A 19,108-nucleotide genomic window follows, 5' to 3' on the forward strand; every position below is an offset into this window, starting at 1 on the left:
AACCCCACTTCAAAATGATCCTAATAACAAGGAAAATTGGTTCACTCCACTGGTGTGGTGTCATCTGCCATCCAGTATCATGAGACATCCCATCATTTTTGCATTGTGGAACCCAAAATTTACTATCATAAAGTGACTAAGTGAAGCATCTAAGTGTAAAAAAGTACCAATGGGGACCTAAACAGCAATGCAAAGCGGAACAGGTCACAAGAAGGTGTTGATATCCTCGATATATACATACATGTGTCGTAATTTGCTTTTATAATAAAATAAATAAACTCAATCCCGACAAGAAGTCGACAAAAGACACGGTACTGTGTCGAAATTCATGTATGTATTCAGGATTGGATGTCTCATGATCCCCGGATGTTTCATGACACCACACCGGCTTGGCTCGTGGCCCACCCTTGTGCGTACGAAAATGGTTCCGTAAGTCAATACTTGGTTACTGTGATAGTGTGTGTGTGTGACTGGCTCAAGGTCACTACTTGGCTGACTTCACTATGATTATCGGATGTTTTCACTTTGTTTCGGACTTGATTTCGTTGGGTTTCCCTTTGTTCACAACGGGTCGGCATCACCCCTGGGGGCATATTGGCCTGGGAGAGGCTAGGCTGACTCAAAAATCGACGCTCTGTACCGATATGAGTGTCTAGATGTGCACGGGAGCGTCCTTTCAATTGCAATTAATTACAGTAATTCGCAAACGCGTCTGACGCATCAACAGTATATAATTACAAGTTGCTTTTAACGCATGAGACGAGTCAACAATACTCTATGGGTTAAGTAAGTTCTGCAACCATATTAGCGACTCACAGGAAAGATAAAGATACAAGGAAATATAAAAAAAAAAGGTTAGATGGATGAAAAAAAATGAGGGTAGGTGGTGATGGATGGGAATGGGGAGAGGTGAATAGAGGCTAGTGAATGAGGACTGAAGGTGGAGGGAAAGGGAGGGAAGGCTGAAGGAGGAAGGAGTGGAAGCTAAGAAGAAGAGAGGAAAGGAATAAAAAGAAAGAAAAAAAGGAAAAGAAGAAAAAGGAGAAGAAAAGGAAAAGAAGAAGAAAGAAAGAACTGAAGGATAAGAACAATGTGGAGAGTTAGGATGGGGATGAGGGTGAGGATAGGATAAGGATTGGAGTGAGGACTGAAGGGTGACAATAAGGATGAGGATTGGAGGATTAGGATTAACCCTTTCCTTGTGTGTGGTGCGAGACGCGACTATCCCCTCATGCGCAGTCAGGCATCCCAATGGGGGGGTCTCTTTTAACCTCTGTATCTCAAAAACTATTCATCACAGCTCAAAACCAAAAACACCATTGGAAAGAGGAGGTCCAGATCTATAGAAGTCGGTTATGTATGCCTCTCCTGCGAATGTACATGCACGTTCAGGGAGTGTTGAATGTTAACACTTACCTTAGTGCGTGCGGGATGATCAGCCATATTGAGGGAACTGCGGACATCTTTCCTTGAGATTCTGGCAAGGTAGTATTGCCAATTGCAATATTTACAACTATTTGGTCAAAGAATCAGTCAGGTGATAGGTGAAGCTATGCAAAAATGCCGCTATATTGGGCAAGAACATCCACCAGTTACTCGTCCGTAGATTTGCCGCGCTGGGCTGATATGATTTTCCACCAAATTTGGTGAAGAACCCACTCAATTGGCAATCCTGTGTTGTAGGAAATAGTGTTGGAACACTCTCATAAGCGGGAGATTTGAGTGCGGCTGGAGCTCGCAGCGAGCGTTTAGCACCACCAGCAAATATGCCTAACGCTCGCTGCGAGCATTTAGCAATGAAAGGGTTAAGAGGAGGAAGAGGAATAAGGTACGGCAATGAATCAAGGAGTGTCTTCATATCAAACATATTTATTGTTGGCAAAATGTGAATCACACAAAGAGGATGAAAAAAAGATGAATAGACAAGTTCATCAAGGGGAAAAAAAAATTGTAGAATGAATATGTATAGCAACCAATGCATACACACACACACACACACACACACACACACACACACACACACACACACACACACACACACTTTTAGTAATATAAGTTGAGAATCCCTTATCCAATGATCCTAGGACCAAGAGTGTTGTGGATGTTTTATTTTTTCGGATTTTGAAATATTTTTATGAGAATCAAAATAAAATAAAAACTGAATGAAATAGGGAGGGGAGATTCTGGCAAGTGCAATATTTACAACTATTTGGTCAAAGAATCAGTCAGGTGATAGGTGAAGCTAGGCAAACATGCTGCTATATTGGGCAAGAAGGATTACTCACAAGAGGGTAGCCTACTAATTTAGAGATGCTGACTGGACAAAACATGATGCTGTTTATTATGGAGGTAGTTACTTTTTCTTCGGAAATCAATAAATTATTGACTTTTCAATTGCCTGTTGTGCACCCGCTGCCGCAGCCACAATATAGCTGGCAGAGAGGTTTAACTTGCTTACTGTTTCTTTATATCACTCATTGCTCACAAAAATCACAAGTGGATAAACTAGAAAAAACCCAGGCAAATTAATATTTTCCCTGCTATGTATTCCCCCAGTGTGCATGCGTATTGAACAGCAGAGCGACTCGTTTCTGCGAGGAGGTATTTCTCGAAACACTGACCCGCATATAGTGGACCGCCGCCATGTCCCATCCTGCGCTGCGTTACGTGTTTCTGCCGCCCCACAATGTGTGCCGAATAGATTAAACTAACCATACCTAACTTTACTTATGCCATTTCTTCCATATTTGGCTGTCTGAATGGTTCAGCAGATAAAATTCAGTATTTTAAAACTGTAGTGAGCTCATTTTTTGGTGAACCACAAAACTAGTCCATAAAATTGTTTGTCAAGGGTCATCCTGAAATACAGAAGCCCCCCGCCGTTCATGGGTGTTTGGTTCCGTGAGATTCCTGTGGTCCGCGAATCCGCGATCGACGTGAGTATAATCAAATAGTTAAAATAGGGTTTTGTTCTACCATCTCGATCGAATAAAAAAAAAGGATTTCTAAGGCATTTCTCAGCATTGTTATATAGTTTTACATACATATAAATCACAAATTAAATATGGACTGTAATAATTTAACACTCACTCTGTGCTTGGTTGTGGTGAGTATGAGTGTGTAGGCGATGGTGGTTGGCGGGCGAGTGGTGTTTTTGCGGTAGTTATCGATCGGAAACTATGAAAAAATGCAATGCGATGAGTACGATAGTTTGGCAACACTGCAATCAGCCTGTGGCATCAGTGTTTACTGGGCCCTTGAAAGGTAAGAACACCGCATTGCTCGTTTTCCACCCAGCCATCAAGTATTAGTTAATTCTCGTCTCTCCCCTTTGTGTTAACATTCATATGTATATCCATATACATCCAATATATTATTAATTGATTTGAGTGTTTACTGGGCCCTTGGAAGGTCCATTTGTTGCTGTTCCCGGTTGTATGCCCGTACAAACTTTATACCCGTTACCCCTCCGCCACTGTTGCAGTCTCTGCCAATTTTGTTTACTCCTCAAAGCAGTAGCCTCGAGTCTTTAAAAAGGACCAGTTCTGGCAGGTCCCAGTAAGTATCAAGGATTTTAATTGTAAAATATTGGGATTTAGGGCTGTTTTCACAGTCACTTTTTTTTGTTTTGATCGTTACAAATAAGCGGCGATCGCCACTATAGTATTTCCACGTGAAACTAGCCAATGGAGTAGTGGCGGCTGCGGGGTTAGCCCCACCCCACACCTTGCCACACACGCTCAACACCTCTTGCTTCCTCTGCAGCCACCACTACCCCATCGGCCACTTTCACGTGGAAATACTGTAGCAGCGATCGCCGCTCATATGTAACAGTCAAAACAAACAAAGTGACTGTGAAAGCGGCACTAAGTAAGGATCAGACCGCTTTATGCGCAAGTTTTCATCCGCGTTCGGTGGGGGGTGTCACAATTACCCTACCTGCATATAAGCGAATCCGTGAACGGTGAGGCCGCGAACGAAGGGGGGCATCTGTACATGTATATTATGCATTGTAATGTCCTTCCCTCTTCCTCCTGTCTTCGCCAGCAGCGGGCAGCAGCTGTCAGTCGTGGCAAGCTAGAGAAATTTTAGGGTTGTCACCCGTTCCTTAAAATATGGATTCGTTCTGTATTGTAAAATGGGATGGTGCATTCCTCATTTATTTTAGCGCAAGGTGGCAACCCTAACCCCTGAAGGACGGGCAAGAGGGTGATTTTCTGCTCACAAGCGTGTGCCACTTTGATAAAAATTTGGCGAAATAGGTGTTCTTCAGCAATGCCCTGTGAAGCAATATGAGACCAAAACAATAGTTCATAGTGCTTTTACACCACCAATCTTTCATTTACATGATGAAAGAAACAACAAATCTTGGCAGGAAACTGGATGACGGGAATTCCCACACTCTGCCTTTCTCCACCCAAGCAGGAATTCCTGCCAGCCATCCTTTAAAGGTTAACTGAGACTCCATTCCCATTGTTTTCCGCTTTAAGCACTCCCGTCTTGCGGCGAACAAAGGGAACCCACGCTCACATCTTCCACTTGTACAAAGAGACTCGCCAGTCCTCGTCGAACGATCGACATGGTTGGCTAGGCTGACGTCAGCCAACAGAGTCGGTCTATTGACATCCTCCCCTCCCCTTCGTGAGCCACCACCTGGCAAGGGTCTGTGGTCCCTCCTCGGAGGGACATACGCGCTTGACCCTGACAGCTTCCATATAGCCCGTGTCCCCACCCATGAGGTGTCTGTGAAAAAAATTAAAATCATGTCAGCATTCCCAAAACTTTCGGATTTTGGAGGTTTTCGGATTTTGGAATTTCGAATAAAGGATTCTCAACCTGTACCTCAAGATAATGCAGCAATAATTTACAATGTTTGCTACAGTACTGTTACTCAATTACATTACAATGATAGGAAATAATTACTACACCTTACCATCAACAATAACAACAATCATATGATAACAAAACAATCAAGAAAATATACAATCTCTCTCTCTCTCTTATACGGAAGGCACTTACAGTGTTCCATTCGTTCACGTCAGTATAGGAAGTAAAAAAAATATACATACATACAGTGTAGGTCCACTTTCTCAATTCAACCAGCTCAAAAAATTGTCTAAATTTGAGAAGCCAAGGATATAGAAGCTTAAAGAATACACTTCTTCATCTACTGGAATGCTGAATATTATTAAAAAATATGAATATAAAGAAAAATCGGAATTCTGAATGACCTTACTTCTTCGCATTAATGGACTGTTACTGAGCGCGTGCACACACACACACACACACACATACAAATATCTCATTCCTTGTCATGTCATTAGATTTTTGAACCCTTCCCTGAATACGTGAATAAATAACAACACTACAACAAATTTTCCCGTCATCACAACCCTGCTCACTACATCAGTCACTTCTTTCTTTCTCGTGTTTTGTCGTCCTTAGAAATAACGCTCTCTCTCTCACCAATAACATATGGTATGTATAAATTTATTTTCTTTTTTGTTTATTAATCTACATAGTTAATATTTTGATATTTTGACCTTCCTAATGTATCATTTGAAATGTTTTTTTCTAAACTCTCTCTCTCTCTCTCTCTGTATGATAAAACTCCAAACAACGTATTTCCCTTAACCTTCAATAAGTCTCTGAATAAATATAGATCTGTACAAAACTAACTCTGCTTTGAATGTATAAAATAAAACATATCTCTTCATCATGTTCTCATCCTTTTCCCAGCATCACTTAAACATTTCATCTCCCACTTCATGATAAAAGATTGATAAAATCCATTCTTAAGTGTAAAAATATAAATACGTAGACTAACCGTAGGACTTTTTTTTTTTTTTTTAGGTATAGATGAAAACTGTTATATCTATGATCATCTATGACCCATTTAACCTGGTAGCAGCGACAGGCCAAATTTGTGGCTTTACCGTGTAGCAGCGACGGGCCAAATTTGTGGCTTTTTTTTTTTTTACGTCGCAACCTATTGCGCCTGTAGGCTTCTTCCCAGTGGGGCCTGATGGTCGGCCCAAGGCTTCTTCCCAGTGGGGCCTGATGGTCGACCCAGCCCGTTCTGGCGCAGGCAAGTGTTTATAGTGGCGCCATCTTGCATTGGCTCATGCTGCCCTCCCAGAGCTCATCTTTAATCCTAGAATCTAGAGTCCGGGTTGATAGGTGGTCTTCTGGACAGCACGTGGGTAGTTTTAAGCTACTCGGCGGCGGCTGAAAAATCCCAGCTTGGTGGCACCGGGCGGGGATTGAACTCGCGTCCTCCTGAACGCAGGGCCGTCACTCTGTCGACTCAGCCACCGTGTAGCAGCGAAGGGCCAAATTTGTGCCATGATATAAACCCTCCAAAATAGATGATACATAATATGATCATAAATGCTTTGATATATATTATGAAATGGTTTGTATGAGCGGTGACTTTTTTCTTATTTTTCTCGCTTGGAGGGACGACCATTAAGAAACATGATCCCCGCTGCTACTGGGTTAAATATAAGAGGAGAAAATAGTTAAAGTTTGACTCACTTATTAATAACTTAATGCAGTTTTTGATCATGTATATATTTGAAAAAGCTATTACGTCAACGAGCCCCTCAGCACTGCAAGGACACAAAGATCCAATTTACAAAGTGAAGAGAGAACAGTTATAGTTTGCCTCATTTATCCCTAATAGCTGTAATGTAATGCAGTTTGGGGTCATGGTGTATATATTTGAATGAAAAATGCTGGCACAAACCCAATCCTAACTGTGGGATTGATTGTTGGAATACTAGAGGGTATGCAAAAGAAAAGGGGGAAAAAAAGATGATGGAAGAAAGAAAAGAAAGGAAGAGAGGAAGGAAAGAAGCGTGTGAGCAAGAAGAAAGCATGGAAGAAACAGTGGAAGGAAGGAAAGAAAGGAGGAGGAATGAGAAGGAAGAAATGAAGTAAATGGAAAGAGGGAAGGAAGGTAAGGAGGGTGGCCCATGCATGCTTACCAATATATACATACATTTAAAAAGTAGTGATGTTTTGTTGATATTCTTTCTTTCTCACCCACTCTCCCATTCACACAAAAAAATAAAGTATATATGCACTACAATTACTTGAGCAAGATAATGTGTTACTTTTTGGGGGTGAATTTTCACCTACTTCCTTACTTCCTCTCTATCTTTTGACTCTCCTTCATCTCATTTTTTCTGCTATGATTCAGCTCCCATCACTGCCACCATCAGCTGCTTTTCATGTATATAATATAGTGTTTCCATGTGAATATTGATTATTAAATGAATAGAGGTATATACATACACACACTATCAGATAATTTCTCGCCAGAGAAACATAAACAGAATTGTAGGCGAGACATACGACCTGGTGAGAAACATAAAAGTTGCTTTTCAATATCTAGATGAGGAAATGAAGAAACTGATTGTAACCATGATAGTACGTCCAGGATTGGAATACGTAGCAATAGAATGGTCACTGAGTAAAAGGACAATTGTAAGGAAAGTATGGAGGATTCAGAGGGCAGCAACAAAGCTGGTTCCAGGACCAACACTAGAACAGAGGAGGGAGAGAGATCTGATTGCGGTATATAGGGTGCTGAGTGGGATAGAAAAAGTGGACAAAGAAGACCTAATAATGTGGGATACAAGAGAATCAAGAGTCCAAGGAAGGAAGATGAAAAAGGAAGCCTGTAGAAAGAGACATAAAGAAGAACAGCTTTCCACAAAGAGTGATGGAGGCCTTGAATGGCTGAAAAAGATGTGGTCCACACAAAGACAATTCTTGAATTTAAGGCCAAGTTGAATAATAGTAGATATAGAGCTGGGACAGTATGAGCATAGCTCCTCTCCTGTATACCACAACTAGGTAAATACACACACAAATCATCAGATCACTTGCATTTAAACATACACATGCACACACACAAAAAGACACCATCACAGCATCAGTCATGGAACAAACCAACCCCCTACCCCACCACCTGCCCCTACATACACACATACAGATAACTTTCACTTACAAAAACACACAAAAAAAATAAAAAATCATAACAGCACCAATCATGTAACAAAGCACCAATCAAACACACACACACACACACACACACACACACACACAAACACACCCTCAAACTACTTCCATTGCTACATATAAAAAAAAAAAAAAAATGACACACCCACACCACTAAGGCTTGGGGTCCAGGTTGTCATAGTCTCTGAGCCGCTCCTCGTTGACGTAGCTCCACTGCCAGCGCTGCGTGGCCGAGGAAGTGTCACACTGAGCCACGAACACCTCCTTGTTGCTCACACTGGCGTCGAGGCAGTGGCTCCCATAGCTCCCGAACCTGATCATCTGGTGCTTCTGTAAGGTGGTGGATGTGAGTTTGTTATCATCTCTCTCTCTCTCTCTCTCTCTCTCTCTCTCTCTCTCTCTCTCTCTCTCTCTCTAGCAAGTTTTACAAGTCAAGTTGTTAAGTTTCTTCAAGATAGTCAAGACAGTTGACATTTAGTAATCATCACTTTCCTTTTTTTTCAAGTCATTTTTTAAGTTTCAAGGTAAGTTTTTCATTTTTTTTCAAGGTAGTCAAGACAGTGGACATGTCTTCATAATCACCTTCTTTTTTTTTTGTCAAGTTTTGTAAGTTTTTCAAGTCAAGATCAATTTTTTTCAAGGCAGTTGAGATGGTGGATTCATGTTTTTTTAATCTTTTTTTTTCAGCAGCAGAGGAGTGCAGGGGAAAAGTAGAAAAATAGAAGGGGGAAAAAATAGGAAAAGGGGAAAATAGGAAAAAGTGGTAAAGGAGAAAAGGAAAAAAATAGAAAGGGAATAATTAAAAGCTCACACAATCACTCCCCAAGAGCAAAATATAGAAGATTCATATTAACCCTTTCATGCACCAAAAGTTCAATAAGTTTCTCTTCCCATTGCGACATCTGTCTGGGGCTCCCTAAGGGGCCTCACGGGATGGCCTGACTGTGCGGTGAAGTTTTATTCCATGCGATCAGCAGAGGTGGGCCATACTGAAAAATCAGTAGTGCAGTCGCGGTAGTGCGGTCCCAATTTTTTTTTTCCCAGTGCGGTACACGGTGTGCGGTACTGCAGTAGCGGTAGTCAAAATAAAAAATACTTCAGTGCCTATCCTGGCTATCCAAACAAAGGAAACATGCTTAAAATAGTACAATTCCCTTAATTTACAATAGATTTTCCCAAAATAAAAGCAATAATAAATCAAACAGCTACAAATGCACTTATGGAATCAATTTATTTGATAATTATCATATTTTATATATATAATAGAAAAATATTCTCCCATTTCCTCAGAGAGAGAGAGAGAGAGAATGATAAAATAGAGAAGTTACAATGAAGTTAAAAAACAGATATAGTAGGTTATGCATCAAAGAAAACTTTGTACGGGACATGAGAGGTGATCATGTTAGTGCCTGAACAGTCATCGTCAGAGGCAGTCATGGCGCGCCGCCTTGGGTTGAGTGACGAATAGATATACTCTTGAGTTATTCGCGTTTGGTATTGAGGATATGTTATCAACTTATCAGACATGTCTGATGCTGATTCAGTAACTAATAAAAACTATGTAAAATCGAGTGAGAGTACCGTCATTTAATATGCACCAATGAGAGGCAACACCAACATATATAAGGTGGGTTTAAAAAAAAAATCACTTTGCTAAACCACTTTTTGCATGTTTTTCCATTATCTTACAATTGCTTAGGATATTTTAAGCTCATAAAAAAAGAAAAATCGTCCGGCACCTCGGACGGATATGGGGTTAAAATGGCCGGCACCGAGCGGGTTAAAGAAGACTCGCAGTGGCAGTGTAGTAGTTTAGTCTGTCTATTTAGTATTTAATTTTAAACAATAACTGAAAAGTCAGAATGATTGAATCACTGATTCTGATGACTGATACCGATTGGCTGATTGAGTCCAATTCACTTTAAAAAAAATGAAATTCTGTGAGCATGTCACACTGCAAATGTCATCTTTGACAGTTTTCAAAGTATTGCAAAAAAGTGCAGGATATTTTAGTGTGGTCCGCAGTAGTGCGGTATTTTCAGAAATTTTGTGGTAGTGCAGTACTTTTTTTGTGATGCGGTACTACCGCACTACCACACTTACCCACCTCTGGCGATCCATTTCACCCATGAGTATTCCTTTTATTATATATTGTTGGTTTTGGAAGAGATTATTCTGCCTTATGAAAGAAAAAATATCAAGAAATGCAAATAAATAGCGAAGTTTACCGACTCCAAATAAAACACTGATTAAAGATAAATAAGAAATTCTTACGTTCACCACCTCATAGCTCAAAACTTCCCAAGTTGACTTTTATGGTTTATATGCCAATGAAAGGGGATTTTTATGAGGATTCCAACACTATCATTGGAATTTTCATATGACCAGTAGTTCTTGAGAAAATAGAAGAAAACTATATATTTTTTCTAACTATTCTGTTCTCTCCAGTAGAAGAAACAGCTCAAGGGCAGCAAACAAAACACAATGGCCAGGTCAAGGCAGTCAAAATAGAATTTTAGCTGGAATAGAATTTTGATGATAATAACAAACATGACTATTAACACGCCTATTTACTGTCTGGAAGAACTTTGCCAGACGCAATAATAATTACAGTCACCTCTTGATTAACACGAGTTTAAATAACATGTTTTTGATTTAACACGAGTTGATATTTAAGGAGATACGTTTAACTAACGTGATATGTTTGATTTAACATGAGTTCCATTGACGACATCATGCTCGATGACGTCACCGTGCGGAGACGCTGTCTCTCTCCTCAGTCTGAAGCGAGCCGGCACTGTGAGTCAAACATTTTTCTGGAATACGTACACTGCATTTTGACCTCTACTATGGCACCCAAGCGTCCTTCCACCTCCTCACAAGAGGTGGAAGGACGGGGTGAGGAGGGAAGAGGGAGAGTGGGGCACTGTTGCCAGATTATCGTACTCAGAGCATTGTATTTACCGGTTTCTGATGCCTAACTATTGCCAAGAAACATCAGAATCTAACTCTTTTAACGATAACTATAAATTAGTTTCGTTATTGGAGCCCAGACGACAGTTTGGGGGTAGGAAGTCGGGAAATATAAGCGGCTGAGTACGACAATCTGGCAACGTTGAAGCGGGGTGAGGATCTGGCAGATGACAACGACGACCAGTGCAAAGTGATGGTGAGTGTGAGGACATGATTTTGTTGTGTCAGTGACTTACAAATGTAATGTAGCAATTCTTTCTTTAGAAAACTTTAACTTAAAGGAGTTATCTTTGTCACCAATAGCATGGGTAGTCAAAGGAAGAGGAAGGAGGCAAGTGAGGCGGAGTGGCGGAGGTGAAAGGAGCGCAGGGTGAGGGACGGTGGCCGACGCAGGTGAAGAACAAATTTAAATAAAATGAGAACATGTGTTTTTGTTGTTTCCATGACCTACTAATGTATTAATAATGTTTTTTTAAGGTTAGAGTAACAAAATCCCCAAAATAGGCAGACTTTCCCAGTGTCCAGGAATGTAACACCCGTTATTACCATTGTTTCCTATGGGGAAATTATGTTTAAATAACGCAATTTTAAATAATGCGACATCTCCAGGAACATAACCCTCGTGTTAATCGAGAGGCAACTGTACCACTAAGTCTCTCTCCCTAACACTCTCTGCTGGAGTTTTTTCACTTTTTCCATCATCATCATCACTTTCATGAGAACCATCATGCTTTGTACAAATGGGTCTCAAAATCTCTTCACTTGATAATTTCTTAGCCATATTTTCTAATAGTAACAGTTACTGGTCCCTGCGAATATAAAACAAAATATTGTATCACAGCATGATCACTTTACATCGGAAGTAAGTATAGATTTCACCAATTTTGTCTGACAACTGTAATCCAAGCTTACCAGGCTCCAGATACAATTTAAAGGGACAACAGTCTGCGCTCACAGGCTGCGTGCTGTAAGGCAACTGAGCCATGGGCAATTATCACTTCAAATCTAACGGCACGAGAGTTGACGATTAGTTTATTTTATAGGTCTAGTTTGGATCTTTTATGTAAAAAAATTTGACAATTCTGAAAGATACTTTATTTTTGGCAAATTCTTAAATATTTTTTGACGTGATTTGAGTCAAAAGCTCTGATGTAGACGATTCCATTTTGATGCGAATCGCGTCGTGGTGCGTGAAAGGGTTGAAAGTTAAAAAACGGTTGGACAAGGCTCTTGACACTCCCCTTTTAAAAGCATTCAACTTATACATTTCCCATTTTCCCTCCCTTTTGTCTATCTCAACCCTCTATTAAATAATACACATTTTTGTTATCATCTAGTTTTCTTCCATCCAAATTAGTTGTTTTCATTAGGTTTTCTGCAAAAAAAAAAAGTGATTCTATTTTCCATTTTTCACCTCCATTCAATATCTATATTCACCTTAATTAATCTAAAGTGGACACATTCTCAATGCCAGTCACTGTAACGACTCAACAGTCCTCACCAAATTTGGCCCGGTAGCAGTGACGGGCCAAATTTGTGGCTTTACCGTGTAGTAGCAACGGGCCAAATTTGTGCCATGATATAAATCCCCCAAAATAGATGATACATAATCTGATCACAAATGCTTTGATATATATTATGAAATGGTTTGTGTGAGGGGTGATTTTTTCTCATTTTTCTCGCTTGGAGGGACCATTAACCCGGCAGCGTCGGTGGACCCATTTTTGGGCTCCCGCGAGTCGGTCCGCTGAAACGGCGGACCCAGTTTTGGGCTCGGCTCAAAATGCCTAATTCGAGCTAATTGCAGGCGGTGGCGGCATAGAGCAACCCACCATGCATGAACTGGGTCATTGTGGTGGGTGATTGATCTTGAGGTGGGCTTATTTGTCATAGGTGGTGATGTAAGGTCATGGCAGACTGAATTAGCTATCCATACAGTAATCACTTGTCAAATTCTCTAAAGTAGACAACAAGCGACTCTCGGCTAGATGCCACATGTCATGAGAATGTTTATTTTGTAACAAACACCACCCAAAAAGAATGGAGTTTGAGTATAAGCAAATATTTTTAACAGCTTTATGGTTATGAGAGGAGTACTCTGATATACGTTCCATGCCCTTTCCTTAGTCTCAAAATGCAGTGTAATGGTGCCGTTTCTCGGCCACTTCTTGGCTTTCCCATAGCCGAAGCCCACGGGTTAAGAAACATGATCCCCGCTGCTACCAGGTTAAGATGGGGTTGGACAGACATGACTGTTCTCCACATCTCCCAATATATTCATATTCTCCATCACACACCCACTCCACTTTTTCTTAGGCCTTCCTACTGGCCACCGTCCCCCAACTCTCACCTCCTCCACCTCCCTCACCACCCCCTCCCCCGCTCTTTTCACATGTCCAAACCATCTTAGTCTTTTCTTCCTCAACTCAACAGGAAGGTCCTCAACCCCACACATCTGGGCTATTTCACTGACAGTCATATTGAGTCATATAACGACTCAACACTCCATCTGAAATTGACTTCTCTTTTGGGCACTCATTTTTACTTTATAGGAGCAGTGATTAGCAGGATTTTATTATATTTATTTATTTTTGTCACTGAGCTGCCTCCTTTGCTGTAAAAAAAAAAAAAAAAAAAGCAACACTTCAACACTCCCAGTACTACAGAAACACACCGAGCATCAATACTCACCAGGTCGTACTTCCACATCTGGTTCCCGAGTCCCTTGTGGCAGCCAAAGAGCAGTACCGGTGCCCTCTCCTGCTTGAGGTCTGGCACGTCAAAACAATTGTGACTCTTTAAAGGCCGCAAGTCCTGCATGGAAGGAAAGATGGAGTTATGATATGTTAGCTTAGGTTAGGTTTTGTTAGGTTATGTTGAAATGGAATGTCATGTGATAAGCTGTAAAATTGTGGCCCCTCAAGTGCTCCAAGTTCTGCAAGGAAGGAATGAGGGAAAGTTATGTTATGAAATGTTAGGCTAGGTTTTGATAGGTTGGAATGGCATGATATGTGATAGGTTGTGAAGCTGTAACTCCTCAGGTGCTCCAAGTCTAGCATGGAACAAATAAGGAAATTTTGAGGTAAGCAATGCCAGGATAAAATGAGATGGGATAAGTTACTAGTTCAATCCTTTAAAAGCATACATGATAGAATGACATTTGAAAATGAGGAACAAGTGTGACTCAATCCTGAAAAAAATTAAGTACTACATACACACACATACACCACACACGCACCTTGTATGCCGTCAGCTGGAACTTGAACTGAGAGGTATCACCACACGTCCCCAGGGAGTCCAGGCGATCAAACTGGCCTTTGTACTTGGAGTCCACACACAAACTCGGCTCAGCCACACTCTTAATCTGTAGCAGCATGGAGAGGAGAGAGAAGCATCAGGACAAGTCAGGACATGGAGGGAGGGGAAGGATAAAGAGCATATGAAAATAGAGATTCAACATACACCAAAACATACAATGAAAAGAGAAAGAGATCAGGACAAGGAAGGATGTGCAGGATAGAGGGCAAACAAAATTAAGTAGATAAATTCTACATATGATAAAAATATTATATCATTAAAGTAAAAACAAATTAAAACAAACAAAAATTGTGGCATTGTGGGATGTTTTAAAGATTTATGGTGTGGGAAGAAAACTGCTTAGTGAAATAGTCTTTCTATGAGGATGCATCTGCATGTGTCAAAATTACTGGAGAAACAAGTGAACATTTTGAGATAAAAGTGGGCTTAAGACAAGGGTGCGTCATGTCACCATGGTTATTGAATATTTATATGGATGGTGTTATTAGAGAAATTAAGGGCAAAGTTGGAGAAGTTGGAGTAAGAATGTTCGATGAGGGAAGGAAGTGGGTACTGAATTCGATACTGTTTGCTGACGACACGGTGCTCATTGCAGAAAATGAAAGTGACCTACAAAATTTGGTCAGTGTTTTTGATGGTGTCTGTAATAGGAGAAAGCTGAAAGTAAATGTCAACAAAAGTAAAGTGATGGTTTGTGAGCGAAGTAGAAGTGAGGTTGTAGATTTTGAATGCCCATATAGAGTGGGAATTGAATGTGAAAAAGAATGCAAAATAATTTTGAATGGTGAAGAAATGGAGAAGGTCAATGAGTTTAAGTACCTTGGATCAGTTATGTGTAAGCATGGTGATATGGAGGGAGAGATAAGAGAAAGGGCATTGCAAGGAAGAAGGGTGGTAGGGTCTTTGGGACTTATCATGAATGGCAGAAGTGTGAGCATGGAGGTAAAGAGGGATTTGAGAAATACAATAATAGTACCAACCCTCACATATGCAAGTGAAACGTGGGCCTGGAATGAAAGTCAGAGGTCTGGAGTGCAGGCAGTGGAAATGAGTTATTTGAGGAATGCTTGTGGTGTGAGTAGAATGGATGGAATGAGTAATGAAAGTGTGTATGAGCATTTTGGAATGTGTCACAGGGGTGAAGGGAAGAGGTGTGGAGTAGTGGAAAAAGTGAAGCGACAGACTTTAAAGTGGTTTGGCCGCATGGAGCGAATGGAGGAGAGTAAGATGACCAGAAGGGTGTATGTGAGTGAGATAGAGGGAGGGAATGCTAGAGGACGACCTCAAGTGAAATGGAGGGATAGGATGAAGAGTACGTTAGGGAGAGGGGGGAAAGATCTTTGAGAAACTTTGAGCAGGCAAGGAGGGAGTGTCTGGATAGAGAAAGTTGGAAGCTCTTCTGCCGTGGCCATCCCCTGGTGGGAACTCCTAGGAGCAGGCGTCGATGAAATGATGATGATGATGATGATAACAAACTAAAACAAAGTAACAAAATAGTAAAATAAATGACTATGGCCCATATTCTCAGCTGCTTTTGGCTCTCACAGCAAACATTACCAAAGACCACAAAGGAAATTAGTTAAGCTTCCATGAGTGTTTTTCATGATCATGGTGCAAAAGCCTTGTCAAGCTATCACTAACTAAGCTCATAAAATACTAACCATGGATATACTAACACAGCTACCAATTCATGTCTTCAAAAATGTGAATGTGTGAGAAATGTTGGAGAATATGCACTTAGGTCGGTATACTCAGGTGCTTCAACTTTTCACATCATCTATTTCTAAAGCCAACAAAGGAAATTAGTTGGGTTCTCATGAGTATTTTTTATGGTCATGGTGCAGAAGCCTTGTCAAACTATCACTAAGCAACAGCAACAACCACTATGAAAGCCTCAACCCAGTAGCAGTAGGGATCATGTTTCTTAATGGTCCCTCTAAGCGAGAAAAATGAGTAAAAATCATCACTCACACAAACCATTTCATAATACATATCAAAGCATTTGTGATCAGTTTATGCATCATCTATTTTTGGGGGGTTTATATCATGGCACAAATTTGGCCTGTCACTGCTACACGGTGAAGCCACAAATTTGGCCCGTCGCTGGTACCGGGTTAATAAATGAGGGTGTGTGCTCCCTGAAATGTTTGAGAATATGAGCCTGAGTCTGCAGCAACACAAACGTCACACTCACAGTTCCGTTGCAGTAGTCTGGCGGTTCCACGAGAGGGTAGTGTTTGGCGAGGTCGAAGGCGACATTTTCCATGAACCACTTGAACGGCTTGCATTTGTTCCTCTCCCGCACTGCCCTCTGCTCACTAATGTCACCTGTGTCTACCTGTGTGTGTGTGTGTGTGAATGCAATAGTACCAGAGTTAGATATAAAGACAAATATATATGCAAATATCATATGAATTTTTTGTATTTGTGATTCTATTTCTTTAATGTAAAATAAAGAAGTAGCAGCAGTAGTAGTTACAATAGTAGCATCATTATTATTATTATTATCACCTCCATGGTAAAGTACATAGCATGCCTAGCTACTAATATGTGGGCCTGGGTTCACTTCCGGCTGAGGCAGTCGGGACACAGCTCACCCAGCCGTTCCCTCCCTTTCGGGCTAGTTGGTAAATGGATACCTGGGGAAACCTGGGGAAGGTAAACTCTGGTAACTCGGATGTCACACTGGCCCTGTGTCCCAGAGTAATGAGCTCTTTCCCACCACAGCCTCAAGGGCCAATGTAACTGAGATAAGCACTGAGGACATGTGCAGCTGTAGCATATGTGCCTAACATTACCTTTACTTAGTAATCAGGGGTGTGGTGTCAGAGTCAGAGCCATGAGTCAAGGAGTCAGTTACTTTTGGCTGGAATCAAAATCGGATTAGGACTTGGTAAAAATATCTCCGAGTACAACTCATTTATGTGATCAATTCTTGTGTAAAGTACTTGGCTGCACTGCTAGGCCAATGTTGCCACTTCATGGGGAATTCCCACAAATTTGTGGGAGAAATTAGCTTTTGTAGAAGCTCTCATGGGAGGACATATCAAGCAAGCAATTTGTGGGAAGTTTTTGTGGGTATATTAAATTAACTACAGTACAGTCGAGTCACGTATGGCGCAGTTAATTGGTTCTGAGTAACGGCTGCGCCACAGGAAACCACGTCGTAGGAATAACTAAACCTATGGAGAAAATACAATTTGGTTCTGGCCTTTGCCATTTTACCCCACCCACACTTTTTTTTTTTTTTCCCCCATTTGTTTTAGCCTGAGTGCACCGGTAGGCATTATCTGCCTTTTGATGATGTTCAGTCCGACCCCACGCTCACCACCTTATCCACTCGGCCACCGCCAATACCCACTTTTTCACTCAGTACATATGGGGAAAATACAATTTGGTACTGGCTAGCCGCCATTTTATCACATCTGCGCTCACATACAGGGAAAATTCATTGTTTCCCGCCTATCACTTTCTCAATCCTCCTGATTTCAACAAATTTCTGCTCGTACGTCTGTGGGCGAATCTTGCCCGTGGGTTTCCCCAGCAGGCTTGCAAGCCATTGCATGTGCAGCACCTGCGTGGTACCGTATTTTACAGCTTACAAGACGCACATTTTTTCCTAAAAAATACCATGAAAAATACTTGTGCGCCTTCCAAGACGAATGTTGTATTGTGGCAGCAACGTCCAGGCTCAAGTGAGCTTGGACGGTCACCGTATTGGCTCGACCGATAGGGACGTGGATTTGTATGCTGTCATTACATTATGAGGTTAACTTAAGTAACTATTTAATTCAGCCTTTTATATGATATAACCTCAGCACTTACTTGTTACAAGTATTTCCAATATCATAAACCTTCCTGGAGCCAAGCCACAAGCCCAAACGTCTGTTGTTTATTGTGCCGCTGGTAGCGGCGGGAGCCATTCCGCTCTTGTTCTTGAAGGTACAGGTGGCTTATTTCCATAGACCAGCAAGCCTTTGGATCGGCTGCGTTTGGATCTGCTGTGTTGATGTGGTCTCATATGCACTTTTATGTAAATAAAACCACCCTTGGACAATGAAAGATGTATAGTATATTTACTAACCACCAACTAGTATGTCATCGCCATATGGACAAAATCGGATGAGTGATGAATGTAAACAAACCAATAGCCTACATGCCGCCATGTTTATGTCGGGGACCCACTGTTTCAGTGTGTGAGAATTTACCAACGGTAGTTGAAATTGCCTAGTTGTACATTTGTGGTGAGTGCTCCAGCAAACTTGTGGTGAGTGCTGAGACAACAAATAGTTTTAAGAAAAGGATACATAAATTCATGGATATGGTGAAGCTATTCTTGTGTGAGAATGACTTAATTTTTTTTTTCTCAAAATTTATCTCCAATATTAGAGTGCATCTTCCAAGATGCAGTGTCTTGTAAGCCGTAAAATACGGTAAGTCAGCCGACTCCTTGCCGTGCGTGGGCCGGGGGTTAACTAGGCTAGACGTGTACTCGTCAGGTCGGGACCCGCCGCGCCGCCGCCACTTCCGCCCCAAAACTGCCCAATCCTGCCCAACCATTTACTTTCCCTGCCAACCCGAAATCGACAAAAATATTATTTGGCATGCATGTTGATGCAATAATTAGTGGTGACCAACCATTTTCAAAGATTCTCTCTCTCTCTCATTAGTTTCTTTATACACCGTGTCTCTGATTTCTTCCCTTTTGGACTGGGCAGCGAGAAAGACAAAAGAAAGGATCGAAAGGCTCTGGGAACACCAGCCAATTTAGATTTTTAAAAGCCAGTTT

The 19,108-nt window shown here is 41.2% G+C and overlaps 1 protein-coding gene across 4 annotated transcripts in view; it reads right to left on the minus strand.

Moving 5' to 3' along the window:
* Window positions 1-1,849: 1,849 nt before the first annotated feature.
* Window positions 1,850-19,108, minus strand: part of LOC126981697 (N-acetylgalactosaminyltransferase 6-like) — a 38,236-nt gene continuing 20,977 nt past the window's right edge. For 2 of the 4 annotated variants that reach the window (XM_050833123.1, XM_050833122.1), the window contains exons 10-13: window positions 16,514-16,657; window positions 14,240-14,365; window positions 13,693-13,815; window positions 5,579-8,358 (exon numbers count right to left, since the gene is read on the minus strand). In XM_050833123.1, coding sequence (XP_050689080.1) covers window positions 8,182-8,358; window positions 13,693-13,815; window positions 14,240-14,365; window positions 16,514-16,657 — 570 coding nt within the window. In that variant the 3' untranslated portion in view covers window positions 5,579-8,181. Of the gene's footprint in view, window positions 4,744-5,578; window positions 8,359-8,833; window positions 10,845-13,692; window positions 13,816-14,239; window positions 14,366-16,513; window positions 16,658-19,108 lie in introns of those variants that run through there. The other 2 variants (XM_050833124.1, XM_050833125.1) reach the window with 2 other exon arrangements.

Source organism: Eriocheir sinensis, chromosome 49 (genome assembly GCF_024679095.1).
Source record: "Eriocheir sinensis breed Jianghai 21 chromosome 49, ASM2467909v1, whole genome shotgun sequence".
NCBI lineage: Eukaryota > Metazoa > Arthropoda > Malacostraca > Decapoda > Varunidae > Eriocheir > Eriocheir sinensis.